Consider the following 23,123-nt stretch of genomic DNA (forward strand, 5'->3'; position numbering starts at 1 on the left):
AATAAGAAAACACGTGAGCGAAAGAAAGACCTATAAAAAGAAGCAAAATTTGACAACATATTTTGACGTCAGTCGGTTGTACATATCTGTCATAGAAATCACATTAACTCATAAGCTAATCATCACATCTTATCTCAGAATCACACAATTCTCATCATCGCACTGACGTGCAAACAAACAAACAAACATTCAAAACGAGATTAGTTCCCATAAAACTCATATTCCCATCAAGAATCCATACTCAACAATATAAGAAAACTATCAACACAAAAAGAAATGAAAAATGCAATCACTCACTCTTTTTTAAGAAAGGACTAAAAGGATAAAACCTTGAAGTCGTGGATTGCACTTCACTCCAAAGGAAGTATCATGATAATTTCCACCTGGAAAAAAATCATTGAAATGAAATTGCATTAACAAGAGAGAGTAATAGGAAAGAACCAACTAGGTAGAGCCAAATACAACAATGAAGAAGAGGTCTAATCTAATAAACTTGTATATAAATATGATTATTATATGTAAGTAGAAGACAAAGCCAACTCGATCCTATGAAATGAAATGAAATGAATCACAACACCAACACCAAACACACACAAACTTGACCACAACAATCACAGTCACCACTCTCTCTCTCTCTCTTGCATCGTTCACATTCATCATCTCACACCCTCTTCTTCTCTTCCATTTTCCTCATACCCTTTTGTTTGTTTCTGTCTCCTTTTGTTCTAGGGTTTCAAAAGTCTCCAACTTGATTCCCAATTCGATTCCATCTCCTCTCGATTGATCCAATTTGATTGAATTGGAATCAATCGTGAATAGCTAAAAAGAACGGTTTTTTTTTTTTGCTGTTTAGGAGTGTTTTGAGGTTCAACAGTTTGTGGGTTGTGGAGAAGAATCTTGGGTAGCTGTGTTGTAGGTTCATGGTATTTGGTGATTGATTGGAGAAGAAGAAGAAGAAGGGCATGGAGAATGGTCACGATGGGAAATTGGCTGAGAAGTTCTCAGGGTTGGCCATTAACCAGCAGCATGGTCAACAAGGTGTGCATGATCAATCTAACCTTTCTTCTAACCACAATGAGAGCTTGTATCAGGTCATGAAGGCTGTTGAATCTGCTGAGGTTACCATTAAGCAACAGGTACTTATGATTTCAAATTTTCAATGCATGCTTCGTTTTAAGAATGATTGATTGGGTGCTGCGTGTTCTTCACTTCATTTTTGTTGGCATAGGAAGTTGTATTATTATTTATATGTGTATTGCTATGTTGCTACTCGGTTGATGTTTTTAATGTTTTGATTATAGCTTATTTAATTGTGTTATGTGCCGCGGTGCTTGCTTGGTGTATGGACATGTTTAGTGAATGAAAAGGGTAAGAGACTCAAATTAGGTTCCTTGAGATGAGACCCGAGTTTTAAATTTCGGTCGTGGTAATGGTTGAGATATGGTTGAGATTGCGTCACGGCTGCGGTGCTTGCTTGGTGTATAGACACGTTTAGTGAATGGAAAGAGAAAGAGAACGTACTTTTATACTCAAATTGGGGTCCATGAGATGAGACCCAGGTATTAAATTTCGGTCGCGGGTAATGGTTGCGATTGCGTCACGGTTGTGTTGCGATTATTCGCATTGCGGAAAATTGTCAATAAATGTGGCTGTCGCGGTTTCGGAAACCTCTAAAACCTTGACGTAGCCGGCTGAAATCGCGGTTGCGGACTGTGATTTAAAACCATGGATAAGACATTAGGAATCCCGTAGAGACTGTTGTACATGATAATATGACATGTAGTATGACTGCTGTCGCTGATGGGGTTTTAATTTCTTTCTTAAAGGAAAATGTTACCGTGGCTATTAGAAGTATAATATAAAACTATTTACACGTCCTCACCTATCTCCTTAAGCTTTTGGAATAGTTGGTTCACGAAATGGTATTGAAGCATCTATGACCAAGTGGTCTAGAGTTTTTTTCGTTCTACCCCCATTCTCCTAATAAAATGTTAAATTTAAGCACAAGCCAGGTAGGTTTGTGCCCTGTCAAGCTTCAAGCCCAAAGGGATCTCGCGTGAGGGGTCATGGTAGAAGTATAAAATTAAATCATTCGTGGTTAATTGAGATACTAAAGATGCAACATGTTGCTTTTGACAGGCAGAAGAGAATAACCAACTTAGGTGGAAAATTGAGGAACTGGAAAAACATGTAAGTTCTGTGATGGCATCTGCTCAATTATTTCATATTGATTCTGTCTTTGTTAATACACACACAAACATATATATATATATATTATATTATACTATATTATATATATTTATATGTTACTGTGGAATGCTTGGTTGTTTGCTCAATTCTCTTGTCATTCTCTGCTCTTAAAATCAGTCTTTTGTTACGGTAGGAGTTGCTGATTGAAGCATTTTTAGTAGAGATTGATTGCGATTATTCTGTGGTTTCTAGGTGTCCATGATTTAGATTCTAGGACAATATTAAACCACTAATATATGGAAATAAGGATGGGAGCATGATAATAATTTGTATTATACGATAAGAATCTTTGGGAGAAGCACATCAGAAAAGCTAGCCGTTCTAGTTTGAAGAGATCAATGCCTCATAAACCACACACCAAAATCTCACACTTCCGATGTGGGACTCAAGTCCCATACCTTGCAATTGGATACTAACAATATATGTGTGCTTTGTACAAACAAAGAAATTCATTAACTCGGTGAAGATAATTACGAAGTTTTGGAGTATAAGTGATACTTCATAATGTAAAAAGAAAACATACGCATAAACAATGGAAGGGAAACATGTCCTCTAATTGTAAAGCTTTCCAACCCCTCATTATATACCAAGATTGTAATATAATATTGTGGATATGCAGTTCTAATTGCCGTAGTAATTTTTAAAATGAAAATTTATATATACAATTAATCAACTTAATTTTTTTTTCAAACAAACTAATAAAATCTAATTGTACAATTTGAACCTCTTGACAGAGGCGCAATGAACAAGTGGATCAAAATTCCCATCCATGGAAGGAGCAAGTTTATGGATCTTATGAAGCTCGTCAATCAATTCCATCATCAGGTAATTGAATATATATACTGAAAGTTACTGGGGCCTCTTTTCTAGCTGATCTGACTGGTAAACCGGTCACCCATCAATATTGAATGTATAAATGATGCAGCCATAAGCAATACAAGTAACTATTCTGGGAGCAGCGAAATAAATGGAACACTGAGAGTACAGCCAAATGAGCGGCTCCCTGTGGAGAATACTGGAAACTCTCAGTTGTCTTCACCATTTACAAGGTCAATCTCTCCAAACAGGTATGTGATATCAAATATCAATTATAGTGCTCGAGCTACAATGTGAGGCTATATTTATTCTATGTGCAATTAGTGTTGAAGAAGGATTTGTCTAATTTTCTAAACCTATCTTTGTCATAGGCATCTACTAGGAGGAGATCTTGATCCCCAATTTAATCCACCTCGGCAAGGCTTGACGCCAATGGCTGAAACAAATAATTCTAATACCTCATTGCAGCAGGTACATCCTTTGGTTCTAAAAATCTGTCTTCAATTAGAGCTTGATATTTATGGAGTCATATATTTTGTGCACATATAGGACCTGGCCATTAAGGTTCGGGAACGTGAAGAAGAGATCATTCTATTGAGGAAACACCTTGCAGATTATGCTGCAAAGGTAAAAGGTTTAAAGTATTTTTATCAAGTTGTGATCGATAGATCTTTCAGATATCTTTTGCTTTGATGTCCATTATGGTGACTAATTATTTTTCCATGATAGGAAGCACAAATACGAAATGAAAAGTATGTCTTGGATAAGCGCATTGCATATATGCGTGTGGTATGTATGCAATTTTTTGAAGTCCTTGTGAATCTTTATGTCTCTTATGTATTTTTCACTTTTTCCTTTTATTTGATTGAGATTATGCTCATATAAATGGTTTCTAATGTTGCTACTAGGCCTTTGATCAGCAGCAACAAGACCTTGTAGATGCCGCATCAAAAGCCTTATCGTACCGGCAGGACGTAATTGAAGAAAATATACGTCTTACATATGCGTTACAGGTTATTTTTTCTCTTATGTTATTGATCTTCTATGTTGAATTTTGCATGATGCTATATTTTTTTAATGAATCTCTGTTTAGTACTTTGTTTCATTGTGTTTCACAGAATGAATTATTAAGTTTTTTTTTCTTTTCTCGTCAGGATGCACAACAAGAAAGATCAACATTTGTTTCATCTTTGGTGCCTCTTCTTGCAGAATACTCTTTGCAGCCTAATGTTCTTGATGCCCAGTCTATTGTTAGCAATGTCAAGGTCAGTTTTAATCTTTTCCTTTTTGAAATAAGTGATGCTACTACCCTTGCATAAGCACTTTCTAGTACAACCTACAAATATGATAGCTGGATGTAGTTCAACATTTTCATCTTTCTCTCTTGAATGGTACTGCATGGTGGAAACTTCAAAACTAATCTATGGTGAAATAAGACTTCTAAAGGGTAGTTGAAGATATTTCTTGTGAAGGGTAGTCAAAGATATACCATGAATCTCACTTATCTTGTCATATTTCAATAGCCACTGTTGCGGCCGTGTGCCGCTTCAGGGGTCACCATTGCGTCGCAGTTCACTGTTGCAGCAGAGGTGTGCCTTTCGCGTGCTGCTGCGCCACAACTGCAAATGCGCCCTGAAAAACCCAAAAGTTCAGAGATTAAAAGGGATCAAAAGTCTGAAAAGCCCTCGACAAACATAGTCTTGCCTTCACTCACTCATAGTTTAAAACTATTGAAAGCCTTTGACAAAAACTATGGTTACCTTGTGACCCATTGTTCCTTATGGCCAAGCCCTATGTTTTCCTTAGTTTCTAGCATTTATTGGGTCCACCTAATGTGCACCAGTTGTAAGCTAGTCCAGCTTTGGACTACCTAGTTTTGCATACTATACTAAATTGCCAGTTATTTTATCTTGTTTTTGTGATAAACATAATAAGTAAAAAAAGGAAATGTTGATTGTTGAAACAGAGGGTCTGTATGTGAAACCTCTGGCATGAAACATGTTGTGTTTCATAATCACTCCATCGTGTCGCCTCTTTCACTCCTCAGTCAAACCATCTTGCCAAACCACCATTTAGGAAGCCAAGTGCCACTTCGTCTCTGCCCACACCCGCCTCTTCTCTGCCCTCACCGTCTCCTTCCTTAGCTGGGTCCTGCAGATGGCCTCTCCCTCCTTCTAGGCCAACCCCACTACTGATCCAAATTCATTTTGTTAACAACATTTCGTTTTCTAATTCCGTCTTTTTCTCCTTTCTCGCCACTTCCTTCACTTTGCCAACCTCCTGTTGCTCTTGCCTGACGGTATGGAAGACCTTGTTACCCATTCTGGTCAATCTGAGCCGTTCTTTAAGGGTGCGCCTTCTCCGGTGGGCTCTATCCCCCGTCCATCTGGTCCGTTAACAAACCTTGAATGGTTTTTGCTTCACTTTGCATGTTCAGCGATTCCTGCAGTATGAGATCGAGTTGATTCATGTTGACGCTGACCCATAAGATGCAGTGAGGAAGAAGTTAATAGAAACAAACCAAAGAGCACCGAAATCCCGCGAAGGACATTTATAAGCCCTCACCTCAAAGGAATGCAACTTAGAGTAGACATTCGAAATTGAAGACTCAGAAGGGTGTGAGTGAGATAGAAGATCAAGAATCTGAATTGAAAAAGGAGGGTGGAGTGAAGGACAACAACGTTTGTCATCGTGAGGGAGACACCAAAATGGAATTTTTTTTTAACGGAAAAGTATTAACCGGGGTGACCATAGTGGTTCAAGTTTGGACCATTTTTTATTGGACCATATTAAGTGAATTTGCATTTATATTTATGTAGTATAAATGATATAATATATATAAAATTTCAAATGTAGCGTTATCCCGCTGTAGCAGTTTTGGGGGTGGCCGCTACGTGCCTCTATTTGGGATTGATAACTATGATTCTATATATACAAAAGTAGAATCTATTGAATTAGGGAAAATGGGAAATAGAATAATGCAAGATTTCAAGACCATATATTCTCGTAGCATAATAGAATAAGTGAGCAATCAAATGGATTAGAAATTCTAAATTTTGAATTGGAACATGTGGAATAAATGAATTAATTGTTTAGGGAGCATAACATAAATATGTATAAGTTAAAACAAAATTCTTAGAATAACGTTATGCCAAAATTCTTAGAAAATTAGTTGTTTAGGATTGGGCATCTTTGCTGGATTGATTTTCTCTTTCTTTCTTTGTTGTTTGCTGTTTTGCTATTCAGTCAAGGAGAATTCTTTGTCCTCCCTTCCGTTTGAATTTTTTTCTCTATTTCCCGATGAATTTCTTGGTTTATGGCATAACATGATGGCAGAGTTTGATCTAAGTGTCCAACCCTATCCATTGGAAATAGATTTAGTTATTTTTGTTGTTGTCTTAATGAATTTTTCCTTTTGTAAAATAACGACAACAACAACCAACCAATCAATATTTTTCCCATTGAAGTCTGTTACCCGATTCATGTGACGTCATAAAACTGTGTTGTACATTTAGGGTTTATCTGATGGTCAGGATAGGATAAAAAATGATATGATAGAAGATTTGGATAAAAGTATGATATGATAAAAGTAGGATAGATTCCTATCCTATCTTGTGTTTCAGGTTGACTAGAAGATAATGATACGACAAGGTATAAATAATAAGAAAATGATGAAATTTCCCTAAAGAATAAAATACACATTTTTTTAAAGAAAATGATGAAATTCCCTAAGAATAGAATACACATTTCCCTTAACATTTTTGTCTTTGCCCTCTTACTCCTCATCTAGCTATAGGGCTATTCTCCATTTGGTAAACTCTCCGAGAGTTGTGTCTACAGGTCTTATTACATGCCTGAAGCATCAAAGATGAACCATCTTTTTTCTACAATGGAAGTTACTCCATTTTTTCTCTAATAATTGTATTCCGAACCCTATATTGTCTTGTGCATTCACTTATCCGTTGTAACATGCTCGTTTCTACTACAGTTAGTTCACTTTCTTGTTGGTGTCCAACATTATCTGTGGTACAAAATTGCAGGTCGTATAGCTATGGTAAAACTTCCCTATAAGCTTGAGTATTTCTTTTCTGTCACAGATCACACTTAAAACACTCTCGGAACATTTCCGTTTAAGCTTGAGTATTACTTCTCTAGTTCTCTTTCAGCAAAGCTTACATGTTATAATATAAAAGCTTACGAGAGAGCTTGTGGCTGAAAAAAAGATTTTCTGTGTGCTGCAAATTCAAAATAATATAATCCAAATATCTAAATCCTTTTGAATTCTTAGAACTCAATTTTACTGCTCAATTATGAGTGATGAGCACTGCTCATAAGTCATAAGTAAAGGTAACTGCCGTGGAAGGAAACTTTTCCCCCCTTTTCTGATATGTTGACATGTCAATTAAAATTAGCAGCACTATAGGAACTAAAATTGATAGTAGAGATCACGAGTACAGAAAATGACAATCTTGATTATAAATTATAGAACTCAATACACTGAAACTGTAAAGAAAATATCAGAGAAGAAACTCCTTTGCCCTGCTCCCAAAGCCTTCCCTTCCTTCTCCCCTCCAGACTCTTAATATTCAGTCTTCTTGCATGCTTCCAGCCTCTCCATCACCAATCCCTTTTTGATTGCTGTCCATTTTATGAGATCCGTCCAATTCTTCTCCCACTGTCTTCTTATTCCCATTTCTGTCCCTATGGATCTTCTTTCTTTTGTAGACATGGACAGGAGGCCCCTCCACCGTGGGCCCATCACATCATACTCAGGTGTGCGTTTTTCTTTACTGGGGGTTATTTGTTTCAATCTTCTCTATTGATGCGGGAAACTGGGAATCTTGATTGATTGAATGAATACATTTTGCAAGAATGTTTATTCTGTCTTCCATTCTTTCTGGCGGGTACTGGGTTCTAAAAAAATATTTAAATTGTGCTCTGACCTTTGCTTAATCAGTTTCTTGATATCTTGCATGGAAGTCTGTTGAATCTCTGTTTAACATTCATATTGGTGATACTGAAAGCTGGATCTTGCATGGAAGTCTGTTCATATTGGTGTCTGTTTACTTTCGAATTCTAGAACCTCACCATGTTGAAATCACTCTGAATTATGCTTTTTGGCAGGTTTTGTTCAAACATTTGCAGGAGAAACTACTTCTCACTGAGGTAAGTTTGGAAGACACTTGGTTTCTCTACATTCCTGTATACATTAATATGATTTGACATGTGGCTATTACAATAGAATAGTCTTTAAGTTTAACTAGACTGGATATTGTCAAAATTGAGGACTTTTATATTTACCTTTTACTAGAGGAATTGGGTTTATTAGTTATATTTGTTCTTCGTTACAGTCGAAGCTAAAGGAATCACAATATCAACTGACGCCTTGGCGCTCAGATATGAACCAGAACCATGCAACTGCTGCTACACAATCACCATCTCATTCGATTGGTGCACCTTTGGCAACTTCAGTATGCTCACTTTGTGATTTTGTCCCTTTTCGTTGTTATGCTTAAATTATGTCCTAAAATAGTTTCATTTTTTTTCAGAATAAAAATGGCCTTGAACTGGTACCTCGGCATATCTATTCTCAAGTAAAGACTCAGGTCTCTGTTGATACTCAGGCAGGCACTGATTGGGGTATGTTGGGTCATCACCAGAGCGGCTTGGGTGGTGGGGTGGCATCAAATGTTGATGCTGATGATTTGGAAAGATATTCACCTCTTGCAAGCAGGTGAGCCTGATCAAATGAAGACTGCTACTCTGAACTGAATGTATTGGTGGGTTCCGTTTTCGTGGAATCTTTGTTAAAATGGTCCCATTGAATGCAATATTGTTCCCTTCCATTACTATTCTTTTTAGGCAACCTGTTTGGCACTATGCTCAACTGATGGGGGATCTTATTATTTAAGCAGAACCTTGTCTTTTTAATCTGTTCCTTGACATGTATTCTTTTATAGTCCCATCATTATCATGTTACGGTGATATTCGATATTTGTGGCTCTCAAATGAAGCTTTTGTGTGCCATACATCTTAGCATCCTTTAGATGGTGATAAGTACAGTTAACTGCTCAGTCAGTTTTAGATTATAGAGCAGGAAATAAATTCTTGCGTTACTTGTGTGATTTTGCCAAGTGCCAACATACTATGGTTAATAATGCTGTGCTAGCAGTATAATTGGCCTAGTATCTAAGTTAAAAGCTGGCCTAGAATATCAACTTTATGAAATCTATGATGTAGAGTTTGGTTGCTGACTTCCTAATGATTATCTTTGTTGCCTGTTGGAGAAAATCTACTCTGGAACAGGTTCCTTCACTCATACTGAGTCTCAATAGCAATGGGTGCTCAGGAAGGGATTTTTTTTTTTGATTCCTTGGGTGTTTTGATATAGATGAAATGAATTCCTGCATGATTGAAATAAAAATGTTTATCTATCTGTGCTTATTTCATTGCACCTGGAATTCATGGGGTCTGTTGCAGCTTTTGTTACAAATTTTAATGATAAAAGTAGGAATTCTCTTTTGGTTTTTGTCTTTTACAATTTGAGAACGGCTGTAATCTATTGGGGGATCTTTTTATAAATGAGAAGTTCTGATTGATATAATTCCCCTCCCTCCCTCTTCCATTTTCCTTCTGTGTCATCAGTTCCTTTTGTTGAACTAAAACTCACAACCAGGAGAGTTGAAACATGATTTTTTGAGGACTGTGATACTTCAAACAGTAATGGTAAAGGAGTGATAAAATTAAACATTCTTGGACTGTCAGAAGATGCATATTTGCTCAAATATATTGGTCATTTCACAGGAATTCTCCAGCCCATGATGTACCTTCCCATCTGGTTGTTACTCAGGGGGATACTCGATCTACACATTATGGAGAGGAGATGACTAACAAACAGGTCACATTCCGTGACCCTGTGAGCAACAGTGAATTTGATGATCCTGATGGAGATGGAAACCTTAGTGAGAAAGAAGCATCTGCTCACTGGAATTCAGGCAATCCTCCATATTCATCCACTGTTGATGATCCCATTTCCTCATATTCTCCTTATTTACCACCTGTTCTTGAAGAACCTTCTTCTTCATATTCTGAGGGTAAGATTTAGGGCCTGTTTATTTGCGACTTTTTTAAAGCAGTCTTTTAATTACAAAAAATGTATTTAAAAGAAGTTATAGTTAGTTTTTTTTTTTTTAATTGAGCAAAGCCTCAAAAATGTTATTTTATGCTTTTCTCAAAAGCTAAAATAATATCTTCTAGAATAATTTTTTTAAGATCAAACAAAAGGTTGTTAATCACCTTTTGAACTTTACTGAATTTATAAAGGTATGTTGTTGACTATTCCAAGTTGAATAAATCTTTCTGCAGCTGCGGATGATGATCCATTACCCGGTATAGAGGGCCTTCAAATTTCAGGAGAAGCCTTTCCAGGAAGGGAACTTCAGGCATGCGGATATTCCATCCATGGAACCACTAGTTGTAATTTTGAGGTGAATTTATTTTGTCTATAATGTGAACTTGTTTCTTGTTGCTTTATTTCCTTAAGGAGTTTTCCATTATACATAATATTAATCTTTTCTATCTGTCCCAAGAATTTGACATTGGCTTTTGTGTTTTCTCTTGTTGGACTGCCAGTGGATTCGGCATTTAGATGATGGTTCCTTTCATTATATTGAAGGTATCACTATACTTTTAAGATCGTGTTCTCCCTTTCTTCCATCCTTATATGATGAACTTAATCATAATATTTGTTCAAACTATAGGGGCAAAGCAACCCAACTATCTTGTCACTGCTGATGATGTTGATACATTACTTGCCATTGAAGTCCAGCCGCTGGATAACAGGAAACGCAAGGTTCTTCTTTCCCCTCACTTAGCATATTATCAGTCATACACATGTTTGTGAGAATTTATTGAAAGTGTTATAAAGTGACTTGTATTTAGTTACGGCTTTATTTGATATGCAACTCATCCAAAAAAGGCAGCACAGTGACCTGACAAGGAAGTAAGAATGTCAATTTCCAAGGAGAGTAGTGGTGGTGGAATTTAACAACTAGTATTCTTCATTGATCGTACTACTGAGATTAGGTTTTGAGATTTGAGTGGCTACTGGCTACTCCTTGTAATCTTTGTTGATCATAGTGAATTTTCTATCTCTCTTTATCACTCTGGAGGACATTGACCTATAGTTTGCTGTTGGTTGAGCATTAAGCGGATACTCCTTGTATTTTTATTTTGTTATCGTGTATTTTCTCTCTCACTCTTTTATCACCCATGGACATTGGGTAGTTTTCTTTAGGTTGAACCACATTAAACTCCTTGTCTATTTTATTCTTCTTGTTCTGTGAGTGAATCTGGTTACAGAAGGAAAATTATGAGATATTTGTCTCTTTGCGAAAACATTCTACTTGATAATGCCCCTGAACCACATTTGGCGGGCTGGGTGTGTGTGTGTAGGGGGCGGGGGGTGATCATGAAAATCTGTCATGAAGAGACTTTAAAGATTAAGTGGGCCCTATCTTTGTCTCTTTGCTAGAACATTCTACGTGATAATGCCCCTGAACCACATTTGGTGGGGCAGGTGTGTCTGTTTGGGGGTGTGATCATGAAAATCTGTGATGAAGAGACATTAAAGATTAAGTGCACCGATTGTCATTGGTTAATCAATTAAAGTTTTCTATGTAATTGAGCATGAGAAGTCCTCTGAAACTGAAAGTAACATGGATATCAAGTTGTAACTTGGACTACATTTTTGTGTAAGGGCATGCAAATTACTTTACTCATCAGCTTAGATAAGAAAATATTTTACTACTGCTGGCATTATTATCATGCTGTAAATTACTAGACCGAAAATTCTGTAGCAACCTCAACACAATATGCAATCACATCTTTTCAATAGATGTTATTAAATTGAAAGCAAAAACTATTCAAAGAGGATAAACTGCCATTTGCGCAGGGCATTTGGTCTCTGTTATACGTAGCTACTTCATTGAGTCTTTCACTGTGCCCTGGTAACATGGATGCAATTTGTACAGTTATATGGGGCGCATATGTCTTAGTTGAAGATGAGAAAACTAAAAAAAAAGCTATAGAAATTTGGAGAATGTCAAAGCTTTCCCCCATCCGACACTCCTGAGAAGAGTATATTGGCAAGTTAGTGCCAAAATTTGCTCTGATTCTTCTGGCTGCCTGTGACATCTGATGTATACCGTGGTTTTTCTGTTCAACCTTTTCAGCATTCTTCTGCTTGTTATATTTTTTTAATTAAATTTTCTTTTCTTATCTCTTGCAAAATTTTAGGCTAATGCATACCTAGTTACCTACTCATCAGTTTGAGAAGTCATTGGAATAAGTAGTTAAGCTTTTGTTCACCTCCTATTGTTCCTGTTGCTTTTGGGAAGTTCAGTTTCGTTCTTTGTTCCTGTTCCCTTTCTGTTCCCCCAGCCTCTACAAACCCACCATTTAGTTGAAGAAGTTGCTGAAATGTGTGACACAGGACCCTTCCGAGGAATTGACTTAAGATTCAAGACTTGACCAATGTTTGCCTTTGAAATGCACTTTTGATGAAGTTTTCGTGTTCTTTTGCTGAAACAGATGAAAATACATGTTCAATTTGCCTACTTTTGGGAGTAGGGCTTGGTAGCTGTATACTTACTTTTTTAGTTGAACGTTAAATTTTTCATATTTTTTAGTTTTCTTAATATGGTTGTTATTTTGAATTATTCTAAATATTTTTTATGATAGCACTATTCTTTTTTGTAAAAAATGGTTTTGAATTTCAATTTTTTATAATGCCCTGCAAATGTGATGGCTCAATGAGCAATTTGCTCAACAGTGCACTATGCTTGTTAAGTAACTTTAGAAATGTGAAGAGGTATGCTAAAACAAAATTTATAAATGTATGCTTAGTATATTGAGTTAGGCTGAGCTTGGTTTTCTCTTCTTGTTTTTTCCCCCTTAAAACTAAATCTCATGCTTTTGTGTGATTGTAGGGAGAACCTGTGAGGGTTTTTGCCAATGATAGCAAAAAGATCACTTGTGGTGAGTTGTATTGTAATTAATGTTTTTTGAAGCATTGCTGTCTTCTGTTTTAATTTGTGAGATAGGCAGTTAATGATTGCAAGTTTGCAATTTTTCTCAGTATTTTTAAAGCGTTGTTCATAGGGGTAATCTATGTAGCTTTTTTGGGATTAAGTTCCTATCATGTCACATGTGAGCTGTAAAGATAGAGAAAATATAAAAGTTCATGATGGTTGCTGTGAGAAAGAAATACGTGTCGTTTTAAGCTCACCAAAGCATTTATAAAGCAGTTAATTTTTGATATCTTCAATTTAAAGTTAATTTTTCTAATTCTCAACATATGCAGCATAAATTCTTTTTTTCGGGGGGGGGGGGGGAGCGGGTGTAGTGCCATTTAGGTTGTTAGACAACTTAAAATGGTGAGTTACTGTCTTATCAGTTTTTTTGTACTTGAGGAAATGTATAAAAAAGAGAGATCTAGGTTCAAATTTTTGCATTCATCATGCTGAAATTGACAAAAATAAATAATTCAACAACAGAAAATATGGTTACAACGACAGAAAGATATCATCCAAAAAAAGTGATGGTTGTTTGGATACTAGTTGAGTGTAACTTGAAAGGACTTTCATCTCAATCTCTATTTTTTGTCTTGAAGTAAGTGCTAACGTCTGTTTGTAATTGTGCTAACGGGTATCCAAACATAAAGTTGAAAAGCATTTTAATCTAAACTCTAAATCATCTCTTGTCTGCCTTCTTTTCTTCAGTTTTGGGCTGCAATTGTGGGTGAGTCACTATAATAGTTTATTGAGTTATTCTCTTTCGTTATTTGTTGTCAGATCCAGAAATGCAGAGCCAAATAGAGAGAGCTTTTTATAGTGGACATGCTTCATATAAAGTCTCACTTTCGGTAATTCAATGAATGTAGTTTTCTTAATTGTTGAGTTTCCTTTGACATTAGTGTCGAAATCTATTTTTACTTTTTACTCTTCTTTATGAAGAACTCTCACACCAACAGTTACATATATATATTTTTTGTATGATATTGCAGATTGGATATCTTGATATCTGGGAACCAGCCACATTGGCCATCAAGAAGGAAGGCTACAGTATCAAATGCCATGGACCAAATGGAGTTGTAATCACAGAAAAATTTTCACCGTCCACCACCGTATGATTTCTTATTCTTTGATTTTTTGTGTGTGTGTAGATTTTGGCTAGTTGGAACTGTGATCAAGTTATTGGTTGGTTTAGGGAAGTAATTTAAAAAAAATTCTAGAAGTTATTCCGTATCTGTTTCTAAACAATGAACATAAATTTCTCGGTATTATGGCATGAGCTAAATCTTGGAAGTGACTCATGGTCTGCCAATATGGCCTAAGGTGGAGAATCCTAGTTGTCATATTGAAAGCAACTCACCATACTTATGCACATGGCATTCAGTTTATGAAGATATATTCCCTACCTCGAACAAAATTGTTACATTATAATTACAAACTGTCTGTAAAGTTGTAAGAACTAAGCATGGTATTGCATTTTTTTTATTGTGTGTTAAACATTATCAATTGTGATGAATAAACTGAATTTCTGGAACTTCTTTATTTTTTAATAATAGAACTTATCTTAAACATTTAATTGAAGTTTGTAAGAAGTATTATATTGCAATTTTTTTTGGTTCTGTTGAACTTGCTGATCTTTGTTTGAATGAACAGAACTATCTCACCAGATTAATATCAGGAAAGGGAGAAAGATTTAATGTACTTGACAAAAGTTAGTTTTTGGACCTTTATAATTTCTCAATAACAGTAAAAAAATCACTGCCATGAAATTATATTAATAACAGCTAATTAACATTGTTGGCTTGTTGCTTGTAGGTTTTCCATGAGATTTTTGAAAACTGTTGTGTGTGTGTCGGCTCAGCAGAAGAGTTGGTTTTGAGTAGTTAGCTAATATTTTGATCTCCCTTCTCAATATACTTCTGTAGGTTTTGATTCCTTATGGACATATTTCAGAGTTTATTATTGGTTCTACTAGCGCCGAACATCTGTTAAGAGCAGACAACAACTCAACTGATTTTAGTGGGTAAGTATTCTTACAGTGGTGCACAAACTGCCTGACAAAAAAAATCAGTTGCACGTGTGATAATGTTTCATGTGCAGCAATTTTAGCATTGGAGTAGTGTTCACTTATCTAGCTGAGCTATGTATTATTGTCTATCTGCTAAATTACAAATTTATGTCAAGTATGTGTTAATAATTATTTATGGATATGCAGTAATTTTTCTATGGAAATCTTGGATGCAGTTGCATTTTATGCATAATCTGGGTTGACTTCACATAAGATAATAACTCATTTTTTTAAGCCTGATCCTTCAGCTGATCTTGAAGTAGAGCTTATATGAGTAATAATGCCTAAGCCTATATGGAGCCTCAAGTAGAGAACTAGAGAAGTTCATATATTAATTTGAGTATAATGCATTTAGAGTTAATTTTTAATCTCTAACCAATAAAGAGAAACAACTCATTTTCGTCAAGAGAAGTACCTCATGCCAAGTTGTCAAATGGTTGCATATGTAATTGGAATCATGAGATTCTTCTCCCCCCCCCCCCCCTTTGGTTTCTGCTTTTCATAATATTACTTATATGCTTCTTTTACAGTGCTAGAGATGCTATTGTGCTCGTTTTGAGATTATTCATCCTAAAGGTATATAAATTTTCTCCTTACTTTATGTACTCCTGATTATCGTAAATGTTGTAACTTATATGCTAGACTCTCGTTTGCTAGACATCATGTTATTATTATTTCTGGATCCGTTCCTTTGTTGCTATATATGGTTCATTCCCCATGCACTTAGCCTACACGGCTACACGTGATAGAGACATGAAAAGCAAATAATGCTGGAGAGAGGATAGTAGAGCATTGGAATCCAACCATCATAAAATTTTGTTTTAATTTGAGCCAGTCATTTTTATTTACTATGAACTCTACTACTCTATAACCTATTTAGAAGCTATAGATAACTAATTGCATTTATTATTTATGTTTGTTGCTTGGTTAGAATGGGCATATTTTCTTAGATTCCTTTAGTTCCCTTAATTAGTTATTGAAATTAGCTGAGCTTTGTAAAGTTATAATTCTAATCTTTCCTTGAATTTAATATCTAGCATTCTTATGCTGCAGGCTGGGGAGAAAAAGAGAGTGAAGAAGAAGGGGTTATTCTTTAACAAGTAAGCTAAAGGCAGCTGGTTAGCAGAAAATCTCTGCTGTAGGTGGTGTCTGGGGATTGACATAGGAACTGGGAGGGAGTTGGTGTTTTGCGTGGTACCAAAAATTTTGGTCCTTACATATTCTACAATAGGGCAGAATTAGTTTGAGCTGTAACTGTGAATTTGTACTATCATTTCTTTTCTTTTTTTAATATTTAAATTTTTTTAGTTCTTTTCCTGGCTTTGTAAGTCAATTGTGCTGCATGTGATTCTTGTCATTTTTACATCCAACTTGCATGAGTCGCCAACACATGTCTTAGATTTTTTAAGTCGAAAATACAGTGTGCTTAGACATGCTATGTTCCCTGACTTTCTTTGACTAAAATGGTTTTTAGGAAAATGATATATTTGCCCGTTTGAATTTAGTGAACATGTACACATGTTAATGGTCAGGTACTCAGGTTATGTTTTTAAATGAAAAAAAAAAAAAATCCTCTTCAAATCTTAAAACAAGTTTGTCCAGAGAACTTATTGGAACTATTTCAACCTTGTACGTAACTGTTCCATTAGCCATTTTATAGTTTTCAACCCTTATCACCTTGTGCCAGTGTGCTGTATCAGCCATTATCTTTAGGTACCAGAGATGATAGGCTTGTAGTGGATACATGATAAGCTTGATGACGGAGTATAGAGTTGTGATGCATATAGATATGGGTGTTATGTGGATGAGTTTGGTAGATGTTAGGGGGAGCGTGGCAAGGATCACATTCCCTTTTTTTGGTACATCGGAAAGATAATTAGCGCCCTTCAAGAATTGATCTCTGGACCTTCCCCTCCCCAACTTATATGTCCTTATATGCCCTCAGCTCTTACCACTTGAGCTATCATTCAGGGACTGATATGACATTCTTAGGAATATTTTTAATTATAAATTATAAAACTCAAGTAAGTAAACGATAAAATGTGGCATGATGATTATTTTATTTCTGAGAACAATTTATATTCAAGATTTAGCGTTTTCAACCTTAAACCAAACATGAGAGTATTATTTCCAGCCTCTTTTCTCGGAATTTGTTATATCATAACTTGAAAGAAACACTATAGTTATGACTACTTTTCTTTTAAAGCAAAATAAATATTTATTAATTGATGAAAACCTTGAGGACAAACCCCTTAATATGGTTCATAAACCCCTGCCCAAAACGTTAGTGAATACTCAACAAAATAATAGAGATCCAAGAGGCAAGAGCAACTATAAGACCTTCCTTGAAACCATATCACCAAAACCTTAACTATTGCTTACAGAGATCCAATGTTGATAGGGGGACCACCAAAAGACCATAATGAACTAGACCTGGTCAGGAATCTATCTCAAAAGACATTCCCTGTAACACCCTGTAATAAAAAGTACTAAAAGTATCAACACTTATTTGGAGGAAGACCAGAAGATACTTTACTTTAATTTTATATGTGTATATGTATGCATACTAGTAACTCAGAAAAGTAATAAAAAGGCCTTGTCATGTGATGTGGGAAAAGAATGGAATGAAAAAAGACCGAGTGAGAGGTGGGAGAGAAAGGAGAGAGAATCTTGGATGGTTAAGGAGTGGAGTAGCAGCAAGGCCTGGTGGTCCTTTCCTTTCCTTCCACTAATGGTGGGATTTGGAATACTACTAGGCCGTACCTCAGAACAACGTTTATTTATCCCATAATCTTATTTAACAGACACATATCTTAGTTCACTTTCTTTGTTTTTACTTCCCCAACAAATAAAACTATAACCACCATATCGCAGAGTAATGATAGACTGATGGTAGGCTCTAGCATAATGGTTGGACTGAGGCAACTGCATTTCCTCCGATAACATGTTTGCATTCATTCTTCTTTGCTGACAACTAATTCTGAGATTGCATCAACTTCTCCATATAATTAATTAATTTTACTTTTAGAATTTACAATTTTTTTTAACTATACATACCAAATGTTTTAGGTGTGAGGACTGAGGTTGTGACAAATAATTGATTGTTTGCTTAATTGATGATTATAGTAGTGGACTATTGTTCCCATGCATTCTGATTACAAGGTTTACAATTTTTTAAAAGCAAAATAATAATAATAATAATAATCCTTATCAAAAGAGAAAAGCAACCAATTAACCGAGGTCAAACCCAAAAAACAACCAACCCGACAAAACTCTATAGAGGAAAGAAAGAAACTATCCACAACCAAACCGCACAACCAAAGCAACAACTAACCACTAACATTTACCTATCAAGAAAAAAACAACCAAAACAACAACACCCCATAACCACCCAGCAAAACCACAACCAAAAACTCAAACAGTGACACAAAATTGATAACACCAGCACTGCAAAAAGCCACAATACAAGCAAAATAAACCCATCAAGCTAGACGAAGAACAAAACTTCTTTGGATCAGAAAGCGTCTCAATGACCTCCTTTCCAGAGCTAAGAAACACCTAGAAAAACCTAAGAAGACCTACATGCACGAATTTGGACCGCAATCTAGTTCATAACAATCTCATCTGAACAATTATACTCCACACCCAAATATTTACCCATCAAAAGGGAACCCCTTGGCCTAGTCAATACATCCTGAGGCTCTGAAAACTCTGTGGCAAAAGCATATATCAACCAATTCCCTTCGTTTGCTTCCACCATAGCCGTACGTGACCTCCGCTAAACAAATATATATCACGGGAAGCCCCAACTTGAGCCTTCATCCTGCTTCTCTTCTCAACTTTCTTGAGTTTCCCCATAGGCCTTGTGCTTTTACAAAATTTCTCCATTTCACAAAGTATAAAACATTTAGGCTAGACGATAATAGTCTATTACTAGTAAAGATTGTCGCAACTAGGGTTGCGGCGCGATCGTGGCCCTCGTTGTGACAATAGTAATAAGTTACACAATAGTTATAACAACAATAACCTCGATTGGTCGACTGAAGCATTATAAAGTTGGGTATTTAATAGGTTTTAGGTTCGAGCATCCACTCTTATACTTAAGGTGAGGTGAATTTAACTATTCTGCAAGTGCTCTTTAATAGAGGAGCGCACTAGGGGGAGAGTAAATGTAAATTTATAATCTAACCCCTCCAAAGATTTTGTATTTTTTATTATTATTTTATTTCGACCCTACCAATAAAAAAGTACTGGATACATCCTTTATCCTTACAACTTTCCATATTTTTTAGTGGAGCACCATTCCCTCATGCTAATTTTTGTTTTTTGTAATTTTGGCTATTGAAAGAATTTCAATTATGTTTTATACTTTTCCAACTAACCAATTTTTTTTCTCATATTTATGTCGTGCTGAAATCCATTCATATTCTCTCTTTTTTTAACTGTAAATCCATTTATATTCTCACTTTTCTTTTTCACCATTTTCTTTGTCACTTTCATCTTCTACAAGACTAGCTACCACCAAACATACAATTAGGTAGACTGGATAAATTAAATGCACCAAAGAATGCACGCTCATTCATCATACATATATTTTATTTATGTACTATTGTGACGTATGTGGATCCCACACAAGCACACCAAGATTCTGAAAAATAAAGAATCATACTAGTAGTAATAGAGTCAAATATATTTTTAGTAAGAAAATAGAGGTAAATTAGTTTTGGTTCCTAAAAAAATATAGTTTTTAGTTTCTAATATTAATGAAAATATGTAAAATTAATTTCATTTTATCCAATTTATGTTTAACCAGCAGTTTTGAACCGTCACGATATATATTAGTGGTGGTTTTATTTTTGTATAATTAATGACGGTTTCTAGTTGCCACAAAATGCATGAGAAAGACTAACTCAACCCATTTTATTAATATCAAAGACTAAAATCTATAAAAAAATTTTAAAGTTCAAATCCGATTCACCTCCATTTTATATACACTACAAATATATTAACCCATAACAATTATTCTCCATAGACAACATGATTAATACGACAATATTTTACCAAATAAGCCTGCGAACTAGTTGCGGAATTGAATTGAAGAAGGCCACTTCCCACCCACTGAATCCATCCAAAATTAAAGAGTATAATAATAATTTCTTTTCTAAGGTGGCTTGTTTTTTATATTTATCTTTACATTATATTCTGTCATCAGTTATTTTTAAATTAAATTAATACAAAAGATGTTGTAAGGTAGCGTTTGGTAGACACATATGAACGGGACGGAACATGGCATATGAGTTATGTTCTGCGTTTGTCATGTTTTTAAGATGGAAAAGAACAGGACAAAAAGCTCCTGGAACGGGACATTTTGGTTCCGTAGAAAAGGGTGGAACGGAAGAGAACAGAACAAAACACTTTATTAAAATTATTATAAAGACAATACTACCCTGAATTTATTTTCATATTTCCATTTCTTTACCCCTTTCCTCTTCTCTGTTTCTCATCATCATCCTTATGTCTTTTTTTCTTCTTCTTCTGCATAATCATATATTTTATTCAATTTTTTTCGGGTGAATGGTCACTTTCGTCCCTAAAGTTACTGGCGTCGGGCATATTAGTCCATATTCTTCAAAAATGCCTCCCGTAGTCCCTAATGTTTGCAAACGTCGATCACGTTGGTCCCTGGGTTGGCTTCCGTTAGTAAACGTTAACGAGAATGATGATTTGACACGTTATATGCCTCAGTGGACCTGCCACGTGGATTTAAGCACTTGTATTTTCTTTTCCATTTAAATTTAGACATTTCCACATCATTAAAACTAAAATAACTAATTAAAATACAATATAAACAAAAACTCTTTTGATTTATCTCTTTGTTCTTCATCTTCCTGATTTGTTCTTCATCTCATCATCTTCATCTTCATCATCTTCCAGATCTACCACATGAAGAATAAAAGATGAAAAAAATTTGAAGCTTTCTTAAACCCATATAACCTCTCCTCTACACGCACAATCATCGGCCACAACCCCAAACCCATCACTTCAACACCTTGTTCTATCCCTTACCAGCCACCATCCCAACCCTAAACTAAGTTCTGGGTCTCGAACTGGGAGACATCCATGTTGTGGGAGAAGCAAATCTTCCAGATGAAGAATTTAATGATAGGGAGATTAACAGAGGAAAAAGTTTTCAACTCCAATCCCTCCAACTTGGATGTCTGGGTTCAAAGCTATGACCATCAACGAGTTCTGGGTCTCAATCTAGGTTCAAATCGATCTCTGAGCTCGAATCAATAGACTAATTGCGAGATGAAGGAGGGAGATCTGATTCTGGGTATAAAGTTCCTCCTCCCCTCTCTCTCTCGCGATCTCTTTTTTGGGTTGGGAATCATGGGTTTTCTCTGTTTTCATTTTTTTGGATGTGCTTGCAGAAGTTGAGAAAGATGGAGGATCTTATGAGGGAGATGATGCAAAGGTGTGCTGAAGTTATGAAAAGTGAGGAAGAAAGAGATGAAGAGGGTGCAGTTGCTGAAATTGACAAAGTCTCATCTCATGTATGGAATTGGAATGGTTAAGTCTTCATCTTGGACCTTTAATTGGCTTGTGGTCCTTGATTAGTGATTTATGTCCCACGGTACTATATCTGGTTGGAGAAAGCGTGAGATTTGTTGTTGCAGGGTGTGTTTGAGATTCTAATGCTACAGCTTTTAGCAGTAAATGGTTGGAAGGTTTATGAGGGGTTCTATCTTGCCTTGGTTCTGTTTATTCTGTTTTTCCCTCCCCTGCTACTTGCTACTGTGTGCTCTTGTATCTTTTTTTCTTTTTCTCTTGTTGTTTGTTACATGGGTGGCACCCATTGTGCCTTATTATTAATAAAATAATGGCTTATCAAAAAAAAAAATTCTTGTTCGGTGGATTTCATTGCTTGCAAGGTGTCCAGGCTTGAAGTTTCGGTGCTGGGTTGGCTTTATCATGGAATTGTGTATTGGCTTGGTGGGTTGTCTTTTTGTGACTTTTGTTTTGGCTTGTTCTTGTTTTTGCTGGGCAGGGAATTGTCTTTGTTGCTGTATTTCTGCAGTTTTATTTCTTTTGTATTTTTGTTTAGTCTCTGAGGTAGAAATATTTCTGGAAATGATTGTTTTTGGGTAAGATGATGAGGAGGAAGAAGATGATGAAGAGATTGAAGATTTTCTGATTTTGGGCTGGGACTAAATCGAAGTTTTTAAGTTTTCCAAAAATTTCCCAATATTTAAATCCATGTGGAAATTCCACTAGGACACATAACGTGCCAAATCACCATTCCCGTTAACGTTTACTAACGGAAGCCAACCCAGGGACCAACGTGATCGATGTTTGCAAACATTAGGGACTACGAGAGGCATTTCTGAAGAATAGGGACTAATATGCCCGACGTCAATAACTTTAGGGACGAAAGTGACCATTCACCCATTTCTTTCTTTTGACAAAAAACAAATTGCCTTTTTTACCATCAGTGCTCTCAGATCCCTCCATCAATTTCTCTTCCAATTTTTCCTTACTCCATTGTTGTGATTTTTCTCAATCATAGCCACAATCAAAGTTCATGGAGCCCCCAAATCACATGGCGTCACAAACAAATGATGGGTGACAGAGAAAGATGAAGGAAGAGACAAGAGAGAGGGGCGCACGGTGGAGGAAGAGATCAGAGGCAGCGGTAGATCCACGAGGTGGCTCCGTTCGTGGTGACCTGAGATCCACGGCGGCGGATCCGGCCACTGAGCGTGATGGCCCTTAGGCGCGGCGTGGTGGAGGTCTGGTGGCGGCTTGGATGTGTGGGAAAACAACCATGAAAGGGGAGGAGAAGAACGTTCTGAAATTGTTGTTGCAGGCTTGCAATGTGTAATTCAGGTTCCCTCTGATACGATTGTCCTGCACGA

General features: G+C 36.1%; 1 protein-coding gene across 1 annotated transcript; it reads left to right on the top strand.

The window, feature by feature from the left end:
- The first annotated feature begins 520 nt into the window (after positions 1 to 520).
- Positions 521 to 16,707, top strand: LOC130716994 (uncharacterized). The gene is made up of 22 exons (XM_057567070.1): positions 521 to 1,136; positions 2,140 to 2,190; positions 2,985 to 3,075; positions 3,176 to 3,317; positions 3,438 to 3,537; positions 3,616 to 3,693; positions 3,796 to 3,855; positions 3,975 to 4,079; positions 4,221 to 4,331; positions 8,191 to 8,232; positions 8,418 to 8,537; positions 8,616 to 8,800; positions 9,871 to 10,160; positions 10,432 to 10,553; positions 10,699 to 10,741; positions 10,827 to 10,918; positions 13,056 to 13,104; positions 13,920 to 13,990; positions 14,132 to 14,251; positions 15,065 to 15,162; positions 15,738 to 15,783; positions 16,261 to 16,707. The coding sequence occupies exons 1-22, from the start codon at positions 963 to 965 to the stop codon at positions 16,309 to 16,311; spliced, it is 2,241 nt and encodes a 746-aa protein (XP_057423053.1). The 5' UTR covers positions 521 to 962; the 3' UTR covers positions 16,312 to 16,707.
- Positions 16,708 to 23,123: the final 6,416 nt, after the last annotated feature.

This window comes from Lotus japonicus, chromosome 5 (assembly GCF_012489685.1).
Source record: "Lotus japonicus ecotype B-129 chromosome 5, LjGifu_v1.2".
NCBI classification, from domain to species: domain Eukaryota; kingdom Viridiplantae; phylum Streptophyta; class Magnoliopsida; order Fabales; family Fabaceae; genus Lotus; species Lotus japonicus.

Excerpts from the sequence above, each read along its gene's own strand:
- LOC130716994 (XM_057567070.1), top strand. The coding sequence starts at position 963 with ATGGAGAATGGTCACGATGGGAAATTGGCTGAGAAGTTCTCAGGGTTG. Across the intron at positions 3,076-3,175 it reads TCAATCAATTCCATCATCAG|CCATAAGCAATACAAGTAAC; the intron begins GTAATTGAATAT and ends TAAATGATGCAG. Across the intron at positions 8,233-8,417 it reads AGAAACTACTTCTCACTGAG|TCGAAGCTAAAGGAATCACA; the intron begins GTAAGTTTGGAA and ends TCTTCGTTACAG.